This window comes from Scyliorhinus canicula, chromosome 15, assembly GCF_902713615.1.
Source record: "Scyliorhinus canicula chromosome 15, sScyCan1.1, whole genome shotgun sequence".
Lineage (NCBI taxonomy): Eukaryota > Metazoa > Chordata > Chondrichthyes > Carcharhiniformes > Scyliorhinidae > Scyliorhinus > Scyliorhinus canicula.
Window position 1 is genome coordinate 132,181,118 of NC_052160.1, and position 20,770 is coordinate 132,201,887.

The window sequence follows — 20,770 nt, forward strand, 5'->3', positions numbered from 1 at the left end:
GATCGAATCTGAATCAAACCTACCTCCAACCCGTCAACTCCCAGGCTGAATGGAGAACAGGGTGGGAGTGAGCAGCCAAACCTCTCCCAGAAAGTGAGTTGCCAATTTAAATATTTTCGTGAGGCTTGGAGCCTCACAGTTAATCAGGGTTCCCAGAACCATAGCAGCCAAAGAGTTTAGGTCAATTTTGAGGAGAATGTAAGTGCATTAACAGCACAGCTTGTGGGCCAGAAGGAGCAGACGTGACTCTCTTGAACCCCGTCCAACCTTTCCTTTCCAGCTTCTTCCCTTGGCTCCAACAAAATATAGGAACAGAGGAATTAGGAGCAGAAGTCGACAATTCTGCCCTTCGAGCCTGCTCCGCCATTCAATCAGATCATGGCTGATCTCTTCCTGCTCTCAAATCCACCTCCCTGCCTGTTGCCCATATCCCTTGAACCTCTTTTATCAAAAAATAATCTATCTCCTTTTTGAAACTATTTAATGGTTCAGACTCCACCGCACTATGGGACAGCGATCAGGTAATTGATCTGAAATGTTGCACAAAATCTAATGGCCGCGCCTGACGTGATGCGGTCGGTAAACTCCGTGAGAGGTTTCTCACGAGATATGATGGGATGCCGCATGACATCACAATCAGGAACCCACCCACAATATGTGGGCCCCATATCTGCATTATTACAGTAAGACACGCTTAGATATGCACTCGCCTGATTTTAGGACTGAGCTTAGGAGGAACTTATTCACCCAAAGGGTTGTGAATCTATGGAATTCCTTGCCCAGTGAAGCAGTTGAGGCTCCTTCGTTAAATGTTTTTAAGATAGAGATAGATAGTATTTTTTGAAGAATAAAGGGATTAAGGGTTATGGTGTTCGGGCCGGAAAGTGGAGCTGAGTCCACAAAAGATCAGCCATGATCTCATTGAATGGCGGAGCAGGCTCGAGGGGCTAGATGGCCTACTCCTGCTCCTAGTTCTTATGTTCTTATGATCTACCCAGCGTCCGGGATCGAATCCCCTCACCGAGGAGCCCTCAGATGGGTGCCATGTAGCACTGGTCTCCACAAACGGGACCAGGCGTACCGGCACATGGGAGAATTTCCCAGGTGGTCGGGGACCCCTGGGTGGGTTGGGCTCTGGGCAGGGTGGTACCCTGGCTGCCCCCCCATGCCACCTGGGCATCCTGGCACTGCCACTCATAATCCACCCTGATGGTGCCTGGATGGCATCTTGCCCACACTGTGCATCGGGCCCGGGGGTGCCCTGTTTTTCTAATGTAGGGTGTGGGGGGATGATGACCTCCTCATAGATGAGCTGGGGCATTGGGGGGTCCGGACGCCAGTGTGTCCTTGGAGGGGCTTTCCTCGCCCACACCCAGAAATGAAACAGGGTCCTGTCCGATAGCAGGGTCGTTTTCGGCACTGCTGGAGCCGGGAAACACCTGGATAAATGCACTCGACACGGGACTCTGTTTCATTTCGTTAAATCGCGCCATTAAATTTATTCTCTTTTTATACAGCAAATGTTAATAAGGGGGAACCCGTTGTACACGAGGGTGGTGGAAGCGGAGACGACAAACGATTTCAGAAGGAAATTCGATGAGCAATTGAGGGGAAGTAAACTTGCAGGGTTACGATGGTAGAGTAATAGATACTGACACCATTACCCCACAAAGAAGTGGCACAGGTTCAGTGGCTGAATGAATTCCTTCTGCGCCAGAATGATTCCCAGTCGAGATTCAGGTCCAGGGGCAAGGAAGGTAAGGGCCTGTGTTGAGTGTTGCATGGAATTCCGCAAACAGTTCTTAGGCAGCAGATAGATGTCATAGAATTTACAGTGCAGAAGGAGGCCATTCGGCCCATCGAGTCTGAACCGGCTCTTGGAAAGAGAACCCTACCCAAGATCAACACCTCCACTCTATCCCCATAACCCAGTAACCCCACCCAACACTAAGGGCAATTTTGGACACTAAGGGCAATTTATCATGGCCAATCCACCTAACCTGCACATCTCTGGACTGTGGGAGGAAACCGGAGCACCTGGAGGAAACCCACACACACACGGGGAGGATGTGCAGACTCCGCACAGACAGTGACCCAAGCCGGAATCGAACCTGGGACCCTGGAGCTGTGAAGCATTTGTGCTATCCACAATGCTACCATGCTGCCCATTGAACCTGGAGGGCATTTAACATTGAAAGAAGCAAATTTGATTCAATTTCCAAACAGTCCACCATTTTTTGTTGAACAATAACGTTTGGAGCAATTCCTAGCTTCAAGCAATTATATTTGCTGGTGCTTGCTGGCAGGATTAAAGTATTTAATTAGTCAAAAAGTTGGATGTTCTGAAATTTGGAATCAATAGCAACACCATGTCGATGGAGAAAGTATTTCCACTGGCAGAGGACACGGGTTTAAGATAATTGGCCAGATAACAGGGAAGATGAGGGAAAGGCTTTATTTTACTTTTAGCAGGGAAGGTGGTTATGACTTGGAGCATCATGCCTGAGAGAGGAGGAAAGAAATTGAAGAACTGCCTTGATTCAGTGGCTTTCACAACCCCACCCGTTCTAATGGAGTATATTTGAAACGTAATCGCGTGTTGTAGTAACTTTCAAAGGGGAATTGGAGATAGACTTGAAAAGAAAGTCATTTGAAGGACTATTGCAAAAACAGTGGAGCGCATCAAAGAGACAGCACACTCAATGGGGGCCGGACGGCTTCCTCTTGTGGGACGGGATCATCCGGTCCCGCAGGTTTCCTGGTGGCGCGGGGTGGATTCAATGGGAAATCCCATTGACAGCAGCTGGACCTGTAGATCCCGCTGCCAGCTAATTGTGGGCCACTGAAAAACACGCCATGGGGAGGGCCGAGAATCTGGCCTGTGATGTCAGATTGTACGATCATACGTTTCTTGGGTCAGGTTCAGATTGTCAGGTAGCTTGATTGTTTGATATTTGTGGTAGCTGGTACACTGGGTGGCTGCCACGATTCCTGCCTTTATGAAGTAACACGTGGATCAAAACTGTCTTCATAGATAATAATTGATTCCCATGATCCCCGTTGACTGGTTTCAATCACCTGAGGGGACTGGAGAAGAAATTCCAGATAAGGGCCAGGATGCTCCCTTCTGGGGACTAAGTCCCCACACCGGCGGGAAAACCAGCACCGCGACTCCGGTGTCAACGGCTCCCCAGGGTGAGGAATTCTCACCTTTCTAGGGGGCTAGGTGGATGCCGGAGAGGTTGGCGCCGCTCCAGCTGGCACCGGAGGTATGGTGCAAGTTTGCACATGCGCGGAACGGCCGGCGTGATCTCGCGGATACGCGGAACCCTAACTTTTCTTCTCTGCGCCGGCCATGGCAGAGCCCTAGAGGGGCCCAGCGCAGCAGGAAGAAGTGGCCTCACGGAACAAGCCCACCCGCAGATCTGTGGGCCCAGTGTCACCAATCTGCGGGTTGGCTTGTTCCGTGCGGGCCCTCCTGGGGTCGGAAACCCCCCCGCCCGAGGACTGCCCATGCATACGCACCTGCCAGGTCCCGCCGTGCGTGAGGTGAGTAATTCACGCTGGCGAGACTGGCCAGAAATGGACGGCCGCTCGGCCCATCGGGTCCTGGAGAATTGCCGGGGGATGCTGCCACGGCCTCCGATTGGCATGGCTGGAATCCTGTCCCCGCCCGAAAAATGGCATCGGAGAATATGGCAGCCGGCATCAGGGCGACGGGGCGGGATTCGCGCCTCCCCCTGGGGATTTTCCGATCCGGCGGGGGTGTCGGAGAATCCCGCCCAATCCTACCTAACAAGCCCTGTGATTTTTTTTCTGGTTTTAGGCCACCCCTATGTTGATGGGTCAGACTGGAGGTGAACCATAGAATTCCTCCAGTGAAGGAGTTATTCGGCCCATCAAGTCTGCACTGAAATGGCACCCTACCCTGGCCCACTCCCAGCCCACAACCCTGTGACCCCACCTAAACTGCACATCATTGGACACTAAAGGGCAATTTAGCGTGGCCAATCCACCTGACCTGCACATCTTTGGACTGTGAGAAGAAACTGGAGGATCCGGAGGAAACCCACACAGATGCAGGGAGAATGTGTAAACTCAACACAGACAGAGACCCAAGGCCAGAAGTGAACCCAGGTCCTTGGTGCTGGGAGGCAGCAGTGCTAACCACTGTGCCACGTGCCATCCTATGGGAGTGCTCAGTGAGGGTTGGGGGAGGGGGGGCGGGGGTGAGATGTCGTCATGGTGTATGGGCAGGCTTGGTCTTTTCCAGCCCGTCACCATTGCACGCTCGGTACAGTTCACATGCACCCGTTTTGGGTATTTTACTCACGTTGATTAGGGCCATGATCCAAAAGGCGTAGGACACCTGTGAGGTGACAAGCCCGTCGGTCGGCAAAACGATGTGCGTATTGTTCACAACGCGGTGGGGGAACAGGGATTTTCGAATGTGCGTCAAGTCCGAGAAAGTCCCATTCGCAGTCAGGTTGTTCTGAATACAGTTCGTTTCAGAGAGGAAGGGATCTGCTATCATGGGGCTTAGAAATGCACCGAAGCCAACACAGAAATGGAGGACCTGTTCGCAAAGAGAAAAGGAGGCCATTAAACCAAGCCGCGTGTTCTTATCTATCAATGAATTAGGAAAGAAGAAGCACACATTTATACCATGGGGTCATCTCAAGGCTTCAATCTCCAGTTGTGCCTTGGCGCAGAAGTCACTCTATGTTTCTCTGTCAGCCATTTTGTAACATTCAAAAACTCAAGCAAATTGAGACGGACTACCCATGCAAATCCACCTATCCGTGTCCTGTAGCGCAGCTTGTTTTCGCCCCAGTAGAGGGTTAACGTTCTCAAAAATAAGACACATCTGACTGGAGAATTTAATGCCATTGGTTGATATTTAGAAACTTACTTGAAGGTGCGGTCTTAAATAATTTGCACACCGTAATCACAATAGAATACACAGGTTGGGCAAATTCTTTTTATTCAATATATCATGACATTTGAATTGAGTTCTGTTTTTTTATGCAGTCAGGCAAATTGCAAAAGCATGGGGGAAGAAATAAAAGAGGCAGGTTTAGGTTAGTATCTGAAGTCCTCTCGAGCCTGCAATGACTATCAAACACACCTTACTCCAGCTCCAGCCAGAGTGACCTAGGTTGATAAACAAACTAATTTATTGCCATTCTTTCCTTCAAGCACAAAGCACTGAGGGATTTAGGTCTCATTCCACAGAGCTTAGGGACTGTGATGGCGTTTATTGTTTAGTTTGAGAAGTCAAGACTTTCACAAGGTCGGAAGGGGTCAGATTTAATGATTGATGAGCACCTGCTCGCAACCTGAGAGACCTCCCACCTCCGTAACCCTCAGCTTACCTGAAGCTTTACTGTCCGTATCCTAATTCTCCTCAATTTGTGTTTCCCTGCCGCCCCAACTCAGCCACCTAGGCCCCCCCTCGTCAGCAACGCTTCAAATTGACAATTCCCATTCTCGAGTTCCAATCCTTCTACATACATGCTGGCCGGGGTGGGGGATTTCGGCAATGGGATCTTCTGGTGTCACCATTGGCGAACCCTCAAACCCTCACCGTGGGTTGACTAGCGGCGGGGTGCGGATTCAATTGGAAATTCCACTGACCGCAGCAAGACCTGGAGATCCCACTGCCGGTGAATGGGGAGCCTCTGAGAAACACATCGCAGGAGGGCATGGAAAATCCTGCCCCCTCCCCCCACCCCGCTGTCTTTATCTCTGTAATCTCCTCCAACCCAACAATCCTCAGAGGTCTCTGCACATTGTCAACACTGACCTCTTGCCCACCCTGATTCTATTGGTCCCACCTTTGCGAGCTGTGCCTTCAGTCACCTGGGCTCTACGCTCTGGAACTTCCTCCCTCTCCGCCTTGAACATGTTTCTTAAAAACTACCTCTTGTAATAACAGCTCCTTATATGTGTTGGTGTCAAATTTTGATTGATAACACTCCCTGTAGCATGTTTTTGAGTGTTTGTACCGTGAAGCTACAAACCCCTATAATTGAGAGTTGTTGTTGTATGCTTTCCGAGGGTTTTGGATACGTGAGCAGAGTGAAATTGAGTTGGACAGGCGGCCCATTATTCCGATGACCGGGAATATTCCTAGAATCATACGACATCATTGTGGAGGGAGCAGAATTGCTCAGCTATTCCTGAAGGACCGTGGTCATCGATGGCAAACATTGATGGTTGAAGCAGGTGGGTTTTATAAAAAAAAAATACAATGGTTCATCATTGGCCCATATGGCCTTCTGCAACATTTTCCGACGGTTACAGCCCTTATATATACACAACGGGTATCCTGGGCTGCTGGGCATTAGCAAGGACAGGAAAATTCACTTTGGCAAAGGTTGGTATCATGACCGGTACAGGCTTGGAGGGCCGAAGAGCCTGTTCCAGTGCTGTATTGTTCTTTGTCGCATGGCGTTACTTTCTGTATTTTTCCTCTTAGGTTGTCATATGCTGTTGTGCCAACTGAGCAACTTTCTCCTCTCCTCCTACCACCAATGCTGGCACTGTGCCAGGCATGACCCTAAACATAAATACTCTCGCCTTTAGGTCAGAGGGTCCCAATCTCGAAAGTCAAACACACCTCAGTGCGGTCCTGATTAATTAAGGTCAAACAAAAACAATTGTTCGCAGGCTTTGTAAGGTCTGTTGGCCGATCTCCCTCTCTCGATCAACAGCACTAAATACCAATTAACTGCTTGTTCGCTGTGTGATCCAGCTGTGCTCAAAATAGCTGCTGCAGACATCAGGTTGTCCATTATATACGGAGACATTTGACGTGGGGCCGGATTCCCCGGTTCCCAGCCGCGTGTTACTCAGCGGGGCGCCGTTCACTGGCGGTGGGATTTCCGCCGCTTGTCAATGGGGTTTCCCATTGAAGCCATCTCATGCTGCCGGGAAACCCGAGGGCCGGGAGCGTCCTGCCGGCAGGAACAGAGAATCCCAACGGCCGGAGAATTCCGGCCGAGAAGTTTCTTCACCCAGAGGGTTGTGAATCTTTGGAATTCTCGATGCCAGAGACCTGTGGCTGCTGAGTCGCTGAGTACAATCAAGGCTGAAAACTGCTACTCAGGGAATCGAGGGATATGGGGATTGGGTGGGAAAGAGGATTGACCTAGAGGATTGTCCATGAATCTATTGAACGATGGATTAGGCTTGAGGGTTGTAGCTAACTCCTGTTTGTATTTTGTACATTCTGATGCTTGTGGTCCGACAGAAGAATGAGGATCTGGAATGGGAACCACCTGAAGACTGACACTGCCCAGCTAGTGTACACTGACCTGCAGGAAGACAGGTGAATCCTTCTGGTAGATGCGAACTAGTTGCAGGTTAGCGATGGTGTCAATGCAGCCCATGGCCAGCCCAGCCACAGCCAGGACGAAGGCAAGGATGATCACATTGTTGCAGAAGGGAATGATGGAAAACACAGCTGATATCAGTAGAGTGGAGACAAACAGAGCACCCAGAGAGCAGGAGAACCTAGTAAACAAAATTAGATCGTTATTGAAATACAAAGGGGAAGGGATGAGTTTTCAAATAATGGGGTTTGGTTCTTGGGCTGTTATGGACGTGATAATACAGACATACATGAGAGGGAGGTGGTGGGCACATCCTGTAAATTAATGTTTCAAAATTGTTCTGAACCATAGGCATGATTCTCCGCACCCCGACGCCGAAAATGCGGCCGGCGCCGGGGCGGAGAATCCATTTTGGCGCATGAAATCGGGACCGCCGCCAGTTCCCCGATTCTCCGGGCCCAGAAAAGCGGCGTACCTGCGTCACGTATACCAACGGCCATTGCTGGAGGTCCGTCCGCCATTCTCTGCCCCCGACCGGCCAAAGTCCCAATTATTGCCCACCCTGAATTGCCCTTAACACTTGATTTAGGTAACCATTAATCTTCTCTTGCTGTGTGAAATCTAAACGAAGGTCTTTGCATCCTGTCCTGACAATGCAACCCTTTTAGCCCAGGTATTATTCTATTTTTAAAAATAAATTTAGAGTACCCAATTCTCTTTTTCCAATTAAGAGGAAATTTGCCCTGCACATCTTTGGGTTGTGGGGGTGAGACCCACGGCAACACAGGGAGAATGTGCAAACTCGCACACGGGCAGTGATCCGGGGTCGGGATCGAACCTGGGCCCTCAGCGCCGTGAGGCAGCAGTGCTAACCACTGTGCCACCGTGCCGACCCGCCCAGGTAGCATTCTGTTGATAAAAGCAAATTACTGCGGATGCTAGAATCTGAAACAAAAACAGAAAATAACGAACAATCTCAGCAGGTCTGACAGCATCTGGGGAGAGAGAAGGGAGCTAACATTGCGAGTCTAGCTGACTCTGCATTCTGGTGAATCTGCACGGTACTCCCTCTAAGGTCAATCCTTCCTGAGGGGCAGTGCCTATGACTGTGCTCTGCTGAAATTATAGGAAGGCATTGAGAATGTGTTAGGAGAACCACAAGTCAAAGTTCGCCATTGGTTATATGCCTCAGCAGAGGACTAGAATGAGCAGTTCTAAACACTGCGGGCTGGATACTCCGTTTAGGAGACTAAGTCCCCACGCCGGCGTGAAAACGGTGGTGTTTTACGCCAGAAAAACTGGTGCAAAACGGCCATTGATTCACCATTTTGCTGGGGGCTAGCAGGGAGGCAGTGTAGAGCTCCCTGCCCTGAGTATTTCCGATCCGTGGCCGCGCCGTGCTTCATGGCGGACTCAGACCGGAAAAATAGTGCCCCACTTGGGCCGCGTGCACGCCCGGACCGCCCGCCCACTGTTGCTCCAGCCCCGAATGAAGCCCCCCCCCGCTCGTGGATTGGCCCTCCCCCAACTGCGGCAGTGCTGGACTGAGTCTGCAGCCGTCACGCTAAGTTCACAACGGGTGAGATGACACGTGTCCCATGCCATTGGAAACTCGGCCAGTCGGGGACGGAGCATCGCGGGGCAGGTCTCAGGCAATGGCCTGAAGCCGTGGACACGTAGCGTGGCGCACTCCTAGAGTACGCCGCTTTTCAGGGAGCGGAGCATTGCGAAAGTGGCACCGCCCCCGATATTGGCGTAATCAGGTCTTCCCCGCCCCCTTACTGAACGTGATTTTGGCGCCGGGGAGCAGAGAATCCACCCCTGCATCTTAGAAAGCTTGGAATGAATGCAACATAGAATTACTTGAATGACACCGGGACCCCAAGGATTAAGCTATGAGGGGAGATGAAGCAAACCAGGTTGTATTCCCTAGAGTTTGGAAAGTTAAGCGGCGATTCAATTGAAGTCTACAAGAGCCAGTGCAGACTTGATGGGCCAAATGGCTTCCTGCGCTGTAACAATTTTGTGATTCTGTGAGACTAAACGGAAGATTTCGATCGCTACATTAGTTAGAAAGGCTAGAATTAAAGGGCGTAGTCAAAGTTTTAGAGCCAGACTTTTCCAGAGTGAAATTAGGAAACACCTGTTCGTGCAGAGGACGTTCGTAGTAAAACGGAGATAGATTTTTGTTGGCCGATGTCAGGGGTGTAGGGTTAGGTAAAGATCAGCCATGATCTCAATGAATGGCGGAACAGACTCAATGGGCCGAATGGTCTACTCAGGCATTCCTTTGACTGAACAACTGCGGTTCAGCCAGAAATGTTCAGATATACCTTTGATTGACTACACAAAAGGATTGGAGCCACACAAGGTTCTGTCAAGAGGACCGTCTCAGAGGTTTTGTCATCCCTATTACATACAGCCATTCCAATTAATACCCGAATATTAAAGAACCCAAGAAGCATCACAGATTTCTTCCTACACGTAGATAGCAAAAAGAACAGACCATTAAAACCCTCAAGCCTCTTCCGCTGTTCAATTACATCATCGTAATTATGGTTCCCTGACCCTTAACGTCCTGCCTAATGGAAATCTATCAGTCTGGAGTCTTCAATTGACCCAATCATAACGAGCAGACGCAGAAAGCAATTTTCTTCATCTCCCCTCTGGTTCTTTTGACAATTGTTGAAATCTGTGCCTCATGATTACCCACACCCCTGACCGTTGAAAGTTTCTCCCTGTCTGCTCCAACAAACACCTCATAATTTTGCGAACCCCTCTCAAATCTCTCCTTCAACTTCTCTGTTCAAAGCATCCACCTCCTTTAGGGCCTCCAGCAGGTTCTATCATCCAAATACCTACTTAATTCAGGGTTTGAGATCAGTATCTCAAGATGACGGTTTGGGAAATCTGAGGTACAGACAGGTAAAGCTGACAAAGAGATTGGACTCACTGTTGTCTATTCTAATATAATGACGCTGGCCACAGCAAGTTAGGAAAGGGATGGGGGACAACAATGTCCTTTTGGCGCCCGCTCGGCAACACCTCGATTTTAAAACATCTTCCCGTGACCTCATCCCTTCCTCACGAACGTCCTCCAGCACTACAACCCTCCAAAATATCTGCAACCTTCCAATTCGGGCCTTTTGAGCATCTCCGAATTTAACTCCTACAGCGGAAGGTGGCTGTATTTTCAGCTGGTCAGTCCAGAGCTCCGGAGTTCTCGCTCTGCCTCTCTCACTCCGCAGCTGGTCCTTATAACCAAACTGTTTGACCAAGTCTTTTTCTCACTTATTTCAATATTTCTTTGTGACTGGGCCTCACATTTTGACTGGTTTCCTCCTTTGAAGCACCTCAAGGTTTTCACAATGGCAAAGTCCCATAATACCACAACTCGATGTTACAGTTCCGTTGCATACAACAGGAGATCAATAAGCTCTGGTTTTGCAATAACTCTGCTCGCAACCTTTCTCTCTTGTGGTAATGAAGTGCAAAGACAGTTTGAAACCAGCCAGCAGGAAAGTGAATCTCTTCAGCTCCTGCAGCACAGCCAATTTCACACATTTTCAACAGGATTGATTTTCCTCCTTGACGCAAGGAGGCACTGGGCTCGGGGGCGGGGGGGCGGGGGGTCGCTGGGGTGGGGGCTGGGGGAGGTGGTGAGGTCTGGATGGGTGGCTGGGGGAGGGGGGGGGGCCAGTAGGACTGGGTGTGAAGGAGGCGGTACGGTCAGTTGGCCGGGGTGGGGGGTGCGGAATGGCGGGTGAGAGGAAGTATGGTGGGGTAGAGGTGATGAAGTCTGACAGGGTTTTGGAGTGGGTGGGATCGAGATAGTGAGGTCTGGCGGGGAGGGAGAGGTCGATGGGGTCAGGGAGGGTTGTGCGAGGCAGTAAGGTGGGGGAGGGGAGGCGATGTGGTCTGGCAGGGGGTGGGGTCGGTGAGATTGAGGCAGTGAGGCCTGGAGGGGAGGGTGGGGCCAATGGGGTCAGGTGGTGTGGTCTGGCAGGGTGTTGTGGGGTTGGTGGGGGGAGGGGGAGGTGATGCAGTCTGGCAGGGGGGTACGGTCGAGGTGGTGAGGTCTGGAAGGGGGTTGGATTTGGGTGGGGGTGGGGCCAGTAGGGTAGGGTGTGCAGGAGGCTGTGTGGTTGGGTGGTGGGGAGGGGGGTGAGGGAAGGTGGTATGGTCTGGCAGGGCGTTAGGATCGGGTGGGGGTGAGGTGGTCAGGTCTGACAGAGGGTGAGGAGGGAATTTTCATCGGCTTCCCCTGACCCTCTGGCACTATGTCAGTGAGCAGTGACCTCTGGAGGAATGACAGCCAGCTGATTGGGACATGCAAAATGACAAAATAGGACAATCAGATCACAAGTGTGCTTCAAAAGGATGGAACTAGTACTTCAACAAATTCACCTGTGACTCAGTTGTAGCTCTCAGCCTCTGAGCCAGAAGGTTCTGGGTTGAAGTCCTACTGATCAGGTGGGTGTAATGAGAAAGGGAGTTCTCCTTGGGCTCCTTATTGCTCTTCCTGCACGTGGTGGTGCACGAGGCAAAATTCACCTGTTTCCAGAGTGAGGTTTTCCCTGGAACAGGTCGCTGGTCTGGCACCAGAGGCTGATAGCATGAAGGATGTCACTCCGCATCAAACATAACCCACCAGGTGTCTCTCCCACTCTCGCCACCAGCGAGGTTTTGCAGGTTGATATCCAACTTACTTGACCACGTTATGAACGTGCCTTCAGGGCGGCACGGTGGCACAATGGTTAGCACTGCTGCTTCACGGCGACGAGGATCCGGGTTGGATCCGGCCCCGGGTCACTGTCCGTGTGGACTTTGCACATTCTCTCCGTGTCTGCGTGGGTCTCACCCCCATAACCCAAAGATGTGCAGGGTAGGTGGATTGGCCACGCTAAATTGCCCCTTAATTGGAAAAAAATTGAATTGGGTATTCTAAATTTATTTTTTTCAATGAACGCACCTTCTTTGTCCATCAAGTCCTGGGTCAGGACTCTAACCTGGAAATTCTGGCCCAGGGGCAGGGGTGCTACACAATGGGCCGCAAGGCCTCCCTTTCCTCATTGTCCTGGTCAATATTTGTCCAGCAATTAAAATCACAAAAACAGGTTATCTGGTTATTCGCACATTGCTGTTTGTTGTGGTTATCTATGGCTGCCGAGTTCCCTACATTGCATTAGTGACTACACTTCAAAAGTACTTGATTGCAAGTTTGAGGTGCCCAGTGATTTTGAAAAGTGCCAGATAAATGTAAACCTACATTTTTTTTCATCATGACCTTGGGAATATCGCAAATCTGTTTGAAGCTAATATGTTGCATTTTGGGTCAATGTTGAAATGTGATGAATAAAAAAGGCAATGTCCACACAGCAGAATCACACAAACTGATAAATAACCAGTTCATCTTTTGTTTCAGCAATACTGTTAGCGGATATATATTGGCCAGGCGCCGGAGGAGGATCCCCTGCAATTCTTCGAAACAGAGCCATGGAATCTTTTATGTCCATCGAAGGGGGCAGAGGGGATATCAGTTTTTTTTTCGAATCTTTATTGGCACAAGTAGGCTTACATTAACACTGGAATGAAGTTACTGTGAAAGCTCCCCGTCGCCTGTTCGGTTACACGGAGGGAGAATTCAGAATGTCCAAATTACCTAACAGCACGTCTTTCGGGACTTGTGGGAGGAACCCACACAGACACAAGGAGAATATGCAGACTCCGCACAGGCAGTGACCCAAGCCGGGAATCAAATCTGGGACCCTGGTGCTGTGAAGCAACAGTGCTAACCACTGTGCTACCGTGCTCTCGTCCGAATGGCAGCACCTCCAATGTGGCAACATTCCCTCAATACTGGCACAGAGCGCCATACAATGAGATTCCTGTACGTGCTCAACTCTCTAGAGTGAGACGTGAATGCGCAACCTTCTGACTCTTCATTGTCTGTCCGTCCACTGTTCCCATCTCTCACAAAAGCACAGCTGTATTGAATTGTACATTCACAAGGGATCATTGGGTTGGAAGGATTCGCAAGGTACAGAAATGTTTCAAAACCTGCTATTGTTAAAACATGTATTGAAATTCCACAATAGTGACTCACGACAGTAAACAATGACTTCAATCTACGTGATTTACCCAGATAGGTATTAAAAAAAAACTGAATTCATGATTTAAGTGATATTTGTACGTTACGAGTTTTAATATTAGCACTGGTCAGCAGTAATACAATGTAAAGCATATTATTGCTTTGTTTGTTAAGTCATGTGCAGTAAAATCAACAATCAAAAACAAGCCATTATCAGCTGGGAACTGTACACAAATCACTGCAAGGACAATTGAAGGATATGTTATATTTAGTTGGGTTTTTATGCAGGAGTGGCGGGGGGGGGGGGGGGGGGGGGGGGGTTGGAGTGGGAAGGGGAGACTCGAAGCAGTCTGGCCATGAATGAGACAAACAAACAGAATTTGCATCTATTCTGTTCCCTAATCAGATTAAATGGGTTTTGCATTTGTACAGAACTGGACTTTGTGCCACAGTGTGACATTGGTATTGTTTAGAAGAGAGGAACTAGGCATAACGACTTGCTACAGGATGCACCTGGCTGGCAATAGGAGACATACTGTGGGATTCTGATCAGATTGAGTACAAATAGTTAACAGGCTGCATGATCTGAGAGTTGGTCTTAAATACAGCACCCTGGCTGGAATTCTCCGGCTGTTGGGATTCTTTTCCCGCTGTCAGCCCATCCCGTCCCCCGGGTTTCCCGGCGGCGTGGGGTGACTTCAATGGGAGATCCCATTGACAGGCGGCAGGAAGAGAGAATCCCACTGCCAGCAGATGGCACAATCGCTTCACAGCTCCAGGGTCCCAGGTTCGATTCCGGCTTGGGTCACTGTCGGTGCGGAGTCTGCACATCCTCCCCGTGTGTGCGTGGGTTTCCTCCGGGTGCTCCGGTTTCCTCCCACAGTCCAGAGATGTGCAGGTTACGTGGATTGGCCATGATAAATTGCCCTTAGTGTCCAAAATTGCCCTTAGTGTTGGGTGGGCTCACTGGGTTATGGGGATAGTGTGGAGGTGTTGACCTTGGGTAGGGTGCTCTTTCCAAGAGCCGGTGCAGACTCGATGGGCCGAATGGCCTCCTTCGGCACTGTAAATTCTATGATAATCTATGATGGCGTGCCACCGGGATCACACGCCTGGGGGAATCAGAGATCCCTGCCTCCTGCATTTATAAAGCACCAATACCACAGGAAAAACATCCAAAGAGACCTTGGAAGGTGTCAAAAAAAAAAAGAATTAAGAGCCAAAGAGGGAGTCACTAAGGCAGGCGGTGAAACGCTTACGGTCAAAATGGAAAGTGTGAAGGAACATCAGAAAGGAGGAGAGAGAGGGAAATTTTCAGGGCTTTGGGCCCAGGCAGTTGGAGGCAAAGCCCCCAATGGTGGACGAAAGGAAGTCGGCGATGCACAAGACGCCACAGTGAGAGAAGCAGAGAGTTCTCTGAAGGTTATCGGGCTGTAGGAGATAACAGAGAATGCCAGGGGTGAGATCATGGTGGGATCTGACCATCAGAACGCAGAAACTGCATCAACATTGATGATTAGATTGCTGAAGGGAAAGGGGATTCAGAAAGTAGTTTAAGGAGGGTGATTGCTGACAAGCACTGTTGGGCCAAATGATCTGTTTTTTTATTTTCTAACTTCCCTGAGGCATATGGAGTTTCCAGTGAGCATGAATCCACCGGACAAAGTTATCCACAAAACAGGAGGCATTTTCCCAAAATTGTCACTGACAGGCCACAAGTTTCGTTAGGGGATTGGAACTAACACACTGACACCCTAATTGTTGTCACCACAGTCTCAGAGGACCAAAGGCAACTTTGAGAGCTGACTGGTGGTGATTTAACCTGAGGATCACCACATCTCAAGGCAAGAGGCAAGGTTGAGACAGAGCGGGGCCTTGGAGAATTACCTCCACTGGTATGGGAATTGAACCTGCGCTGTGGGCATCGCTCCGTATCGCCAACCAGCCATCCAGCCAACTGAGTTAACTTATCTTCGGCACCACTGCGGTAGTCACCACTGTTTGTATAATACGTGTATTAGAAGTAATATGGTAAGCCTCCTGTACTACAGGTATGGGGGTAGATCCCATCCAGCTGGCTCCGCCCAGGAGGCGGAGTATAAATGTGTGTGATCACCGAGCTGCTGTCATTTCCGGTACCAGCTGCAGGAGGCAACACATCTCTGTTTAATAAAGCCTCGATTACTCTCTACTGTCGTCTCGTCGTAATTGATAGTGCATCAATGTATTAAGCAGAGATATTACAGTGATGGAACTACGCATCAAGCCAGATCGCCTATAGCTGCACCCTCAAGCAGACAAAGCCACGTCGGCCTTTGATCACTGGCTAGCTTGCTTTGAAGCCTACATCGGATCAGCGACAGAACAATCCTCAGAAGCACAGAAACTCCAGATCCTGTACTCAGGGGTGAGCTCCGATATTTTTCCCCTTATCCGGGATGCACCCAACTACACTGAGGCCATGGCGCTTCTGAAAGAGAACTACATCCGGCCAATCAGCAAACTCTATGCCAGGTAGCTTCTGTCCAAGTGGCAACAACTGCCTGGTGAGTCACTGGACAATTTCTGGCGTGCCCTGCACATCCTGGCGAGAAACTGCGATTGCCAGGCAGTTTTGGCGGTTGAACATACTGAACTCTTAATCAGGGACGTTTTCGTTACGGGCATGGGGTCGGCGTACATCCGCCTGCGCCTTTTAGAAGAGGGTATGCTCGAGCTCACGGCGACCAAGCAACTCGCGCGTCACTAACGGTAGCCTCCCGTAATGTACAATCGTACGCTCCTGACCGCACGGCGCACCCCTCATCGACATCGTGGGCCCCACAAGCAGCCGCCCCCAGCCAACCCCAAGCCTGCGCCGCGCGGCAGCCAGCCAACCCCAGGGGGCCCAAGTGCTATTTCTGCGAGCAGACAAAGCACCCCCGGCAGCGCTGCCTGGCACAGAGCGCATTCTGCAAGACCTGCAGGAAGAAGGGACATTTCGCTGCTTTGTGCCAGGCCCATTGTTCCAGCACCCCCCACGTGCGACCCGTGGCGCCACCATTTTCGTCCCCATAGCCCACGTGCGCCCCGTGGGTGCCGCCATCTACGGCACCATTTTGGACGGCGCCTCAGGACTCCTACTCGCGGGCACCTCATCTGGCCGCTCATCGCCCGCCACCGCCGCCGACCAGCCCGGGGCCCACCAACACCAGCCGCAGCTCGCCTCCATCACGCTCGACCAGTCCCGGCCGCTCAACCTCGCAACCGTGACAACGACGGTGAAAGTCGATGGCCACAAGACACCTTGCCTTCTCGACTCCGGGAGCACGGAGAGCTTCATCCAACCCTCTACGGTAAGGCGCTGCTCCCTCGCGGTACATCCCGTTACCCAAAGAATCTCCGTGGCCTCTGGATCCCACTCCATGAAAATCCGGGGGTACTGCATCGCCACCCTCACCATCCAGGGCGTAGAGTTCAGCAACTTCCAACTCGACGTCCTCCCCAACCTCTGCGCTGCCTTGCTACTCAGCTTGGACTTCCACTGCAACCTCCAAAGTTTAACTCTAAAATTCGGCGGACCCCTACCACCCCTCACCGTATGCAGCCTCACGACCCTGAAGGTCGACCCACCCTCCCTGTTTGCAAACCTAACCCCGGATTGCAAACCCGTCGCCACCAGGAGCAAACGGTACAGCGCCCAGGACAGGACCTTCATCACGTCTGAGGTCCAGCGGCTACTGCGGGAAGGTATCATTGAGGCCAGCAACAGCCCCTGGAGAGCCCAAGTGGTAGTTGTAAAGACTGGGGAGAAACACAGGATGGTCATTGACTACAGTCAGACCATCAATCGGTACACGCAGCTCAACGCGTACCCCCTCCCACGCATATCTGATATGGTCAATCAGATTGCACAGTACCGGGTCTTCTCTACAGTGGACCTGAAATCTGCCTACCACCCGCTCCCCATCACAAGGTGGACCACCAATACGCTGCATTCGAAGCAGACGGCCGCCTTTACCACTTCCTTAGGGTTCCTACCGGCGTCATTAATGGGGTCTCGGTCTTCCAACGGGAAACGGACCGAATGGTTGACCGGTGCGGACTGCGAGCCACCTTCCCGTACCTGGATAACGTCACCATCTGCGGCCACGACCAGCAGGACCACAACAATAACCGTTTCAAATTTCTCCACACCGCCAAACTTCTGAACCTCACGTATAACAGGGAGAAGTGCGTGTTCAGCACCAATGGCTTAGCCATCCTTGGCCATGTTGTGCAAAATGGAGTTTCAGGGCCCGATCCCGACCGCATGCGCCTCCTCATGGAACTCCCCCTCCCCCACTGCCCCAAGGCCCTCAAACGATGCCTGGGGTTCTTCTCCTATTATGCCCAGTGGGTCCCTAACTAGCGGACAAGGCCTGTCCACTCATCCACTCCACAGTTTTCCCCCGACGGCTGAGGCTCACCAGGCCTTCAACCGTATCAAGGCCGACATCGCCAAGGCCGCGATGCACGGGGTCGACGAGACGCCCCCCTTTCAAGTCGAGAGCGATGCATCAGACGTCGCTCTGGCCGCCACCCTCAACCAGGCAGGCAGACCCGAGGCATATTTTTCCCGCACCCTCCATGCCTCCGAACTTCAGCACTCCTCTGTCGAAAAGGAGGCCCAAGCTATCGTAGGAACTGTGCGGCATTGGAGGCATTACCTGTCCAGCAGGAGATTCACTCTCCTCACTGACCAACAGTCGGTTGCCTTCATGTTCAATAATACATAGCGGGGCAAGATCAAAAATGATAAAATCTTGAGGTGGAGGATCGAGTTCTCCACCTACAATTACGAGATTTTGTATCGCCCCGGTAAGCTCAACGAGCCCCCCGATGCCCTATCCCGAGGTACATGTGCCAGCGCACAAGTGGACCGACTCCGGGCCCTCCACAATGACCTCTGTCACCCAGGGGTCACCCGGTTCTTTCACTTCATAAAGGCCCGCAAACCTACCCTACTCCATCGAGGAAGTCAGGGCTATCACCAGAGGCTGCCAGGTCTGCGTGGTGTGCAAACCGCACTTCTACCGGCCAGACTGAGCACACCTGGTGAAGGCCTCCTTTGAGCACCTCAGCATGGACTTTAAAGAGCCCCAACCCTCCTCCGAGCGAAACACGTACTTCCTGAATGTGGTTGATGAATACTCCAGATTCCCCATCGCCATCCCATGCCCCGACATGACGTCTGCCACAGTCATCAAAGCCCTCAATAGCATCGTCACCCTGTTCTGTTTCCCCACTTAAGTCCACAGCGCCCAGGGATCCTCCTTTATGAGCGATGAGCTGCGTCAGTTCCTGCTCAGCAAGGGCATTGCCTCGAGCAGGACGACCGGCTACAACCCCCGGGGAAACGGGCAGGTGGAGAGGGAGAACGGGACGGTCTGGAAGGCCGTCCTGCTGGCCCTACGGTCTAAAAATCTCCCGGTCTCCCGCTGGCAGGAGGTCTTCCCTGACACCTTCCACTCCATCCGATCGCTACTTTGCACTGCGTCTAATGCAGCCCCCCATGAACGTCTCCTTGCCTTCCCTAGGAAGTCCAACTCCGGGGTTTCGTTCCCAACGTGGCTGGCAGCTCCAGGACCCGTCCTCCTCCGCAAGCACGTGTGGCTCCACAAGGCTGACCCGTTGGTCGAAAGGGTACAGCTGCTGCATGCGAACCCACAGTACGCCTATGTGGCGTACCCCTACGGTCGCCAAGACACAGTCTCCCTCAGGGACCTGGCACCAGCTGGTTCCCCCCCCCCCCACCCCATCTGCCCCGGTACCACACATCCTCCCCCCAGCGCACCTCACTACAGCCACCGCTCCAGGACAATCTGCCCTCCCATTGGTTCCACCTTGGGATGAAGATGAGGACTACACGCTCCCGGAGTCACAGGCGACCAAGCCAGCGCCTGCATCACCACCGGGACTGCGGCGCTCACAGCGGAGGATCAAGGCACCCGACCAGCTAAATTTATAAACTTTCACCAAATTGCACACCTTAAAAATTCTCACGTACCTATAAATATGTTTTTCCACCACCCCTGCTGGACTCTTTTTTAACAGGGGGTGAATGTGGTAGTCACCACTATTTGTATAATACGTGTATTAGAAGTAACACGGTAAGGCTCCTGTACTACAGGTACGGGGGTAGATCCCATCCTGCTGGCTCCGCCCAGTAGGCGTGGTATAAATGTGTGTGCTCACCGAGCTGCTGCCATTTTGGTAGCAGCTGCAGGAGGCAACACAGGAAGCAATTATGATGCTATTCGGCAAGATTTAGGAGGTATAGGATGGGGAAGGAAACTGCAGGGGATGGGTACAATCGAAATGTGGAGCTTTTTCAAGGAACAGCTACTGCGTGTCCTTGATAAGTATGTACCTGTCAGGCAGGGAGGAAGTTGTCGAGCAAGGGAGCCGTGGTTTACTAAGGAAGTTGAAGCACTTGTCAAGAGGAAGAAGAAGGCTTATGTTAGGATGAGACATGAAGGCTCAGTTAGGGCACTTGAGAGTTACAAGTTAGCCAGGAAGGACCTAAAGGGAGAGTTAAGAAGAGCGAGGAGAGGACACGAAAAGTCGTTGGCGGATAGGATCAAGGAAAACCCTAAGGCTTTCTATAGGTATATCAGGAACGAAAGAATGACTCGAGTAAGATTAGGGCCAATCAAGGATAGTAACGGAAAGTTGTGTGTGGAATCAGAGGAGATAGGGGAAGCATTAAATGGATATTTTTCATCAGTGTTTACACTGGAGAAAGACAATGTTATCGAGGAGAACACTCAGGTTCAGTCGACCAGGCTAGATGGAATTGAGGTTCAAAAGGAGGAGGTGTTAGCAATTTTAGAAAATGTCAAAATAGATAAGTCCCCTGGGCCAGATGGGATTTATCCTAGGATTCTCTGGGAAGCCAGGGAGGAGATTGCAGAGCCTTTGTCCTTGATCTTTATGTCGTCTTTGTCGACAGGAATAGTGCCGGAAGACTGGAGGATAGCAAATATTGTCCCCTTGTTCAAGAAGGGGAGTAGAGACAACCCTGGTAATTATAGACCTGTGAGCCTTACTTCGGTTGTGGGTAAAATGTTGGAAAAGGTTATAAGAGATAGGGTTTATAATCATCTTGAAAAGAACAAGTTGATTAGCGATACTCAACACGGTTTTGTGAAGGGTAGGTCATGTCTCACAAACCTTATTGAGTTTTTTGAGAAGGTGACCAAACAGGTGGATCAGGGTAAAGCTGTTGATGTGGTGTATATGGATTTCAGTAAGGCGTTTGATAAGGTTCCCCACGGTAGGCTATTGCAGAAAATAAGGAAGTATGGAATTGAAGGTGATT

At 51.1% G+C, this 20,770-nt stretch overlaps 2 protein-coding genes across 2 annotated transcripts in view; one reads left to right on the plus strand and one right to left on the minus strand.

The window, feature by feature from the left end:
- The window catches only part of LOC119978126 (ETS domain-containing protein Elk-4-like), a 133,048-nt gene extending 120,244 nt beyond the window's left edge, over positions 1–12,804 (plus strand). The window contains exon 6 of the transcript XR_005463394.1: positions 12,763–12,804. The gene's annotated coding sequence lies outside the window, so the exon portion shown is untranslated. The remainder of the gene's footprint in view (positions 1–12,762) is intronic.
- Positions 1–20,770, minus strand: part of LOC119978124 (major facilitator superfamily domain-containing protein 4A-like) — a 64,493-nt gene that overhangs the window by 22,255 nt on the left and 21,468 nt on the right. The window contains exons 2-3 of the mRNA XM_038819529.1: positions 7,320–7,518; positions 4,334–4,576 (exon numbers count right to left, since the gene is read on the minus strand). Of these exons, the coding sequence (XP_038675457.1) occupies positions 4,334–4,576; positions 7,320–7,518 (442 nt within the window). The remainder of the gene's footprint in view (positions 1–4,333; positions 4,577–7,319; positions 7,519–20,770) is intronic.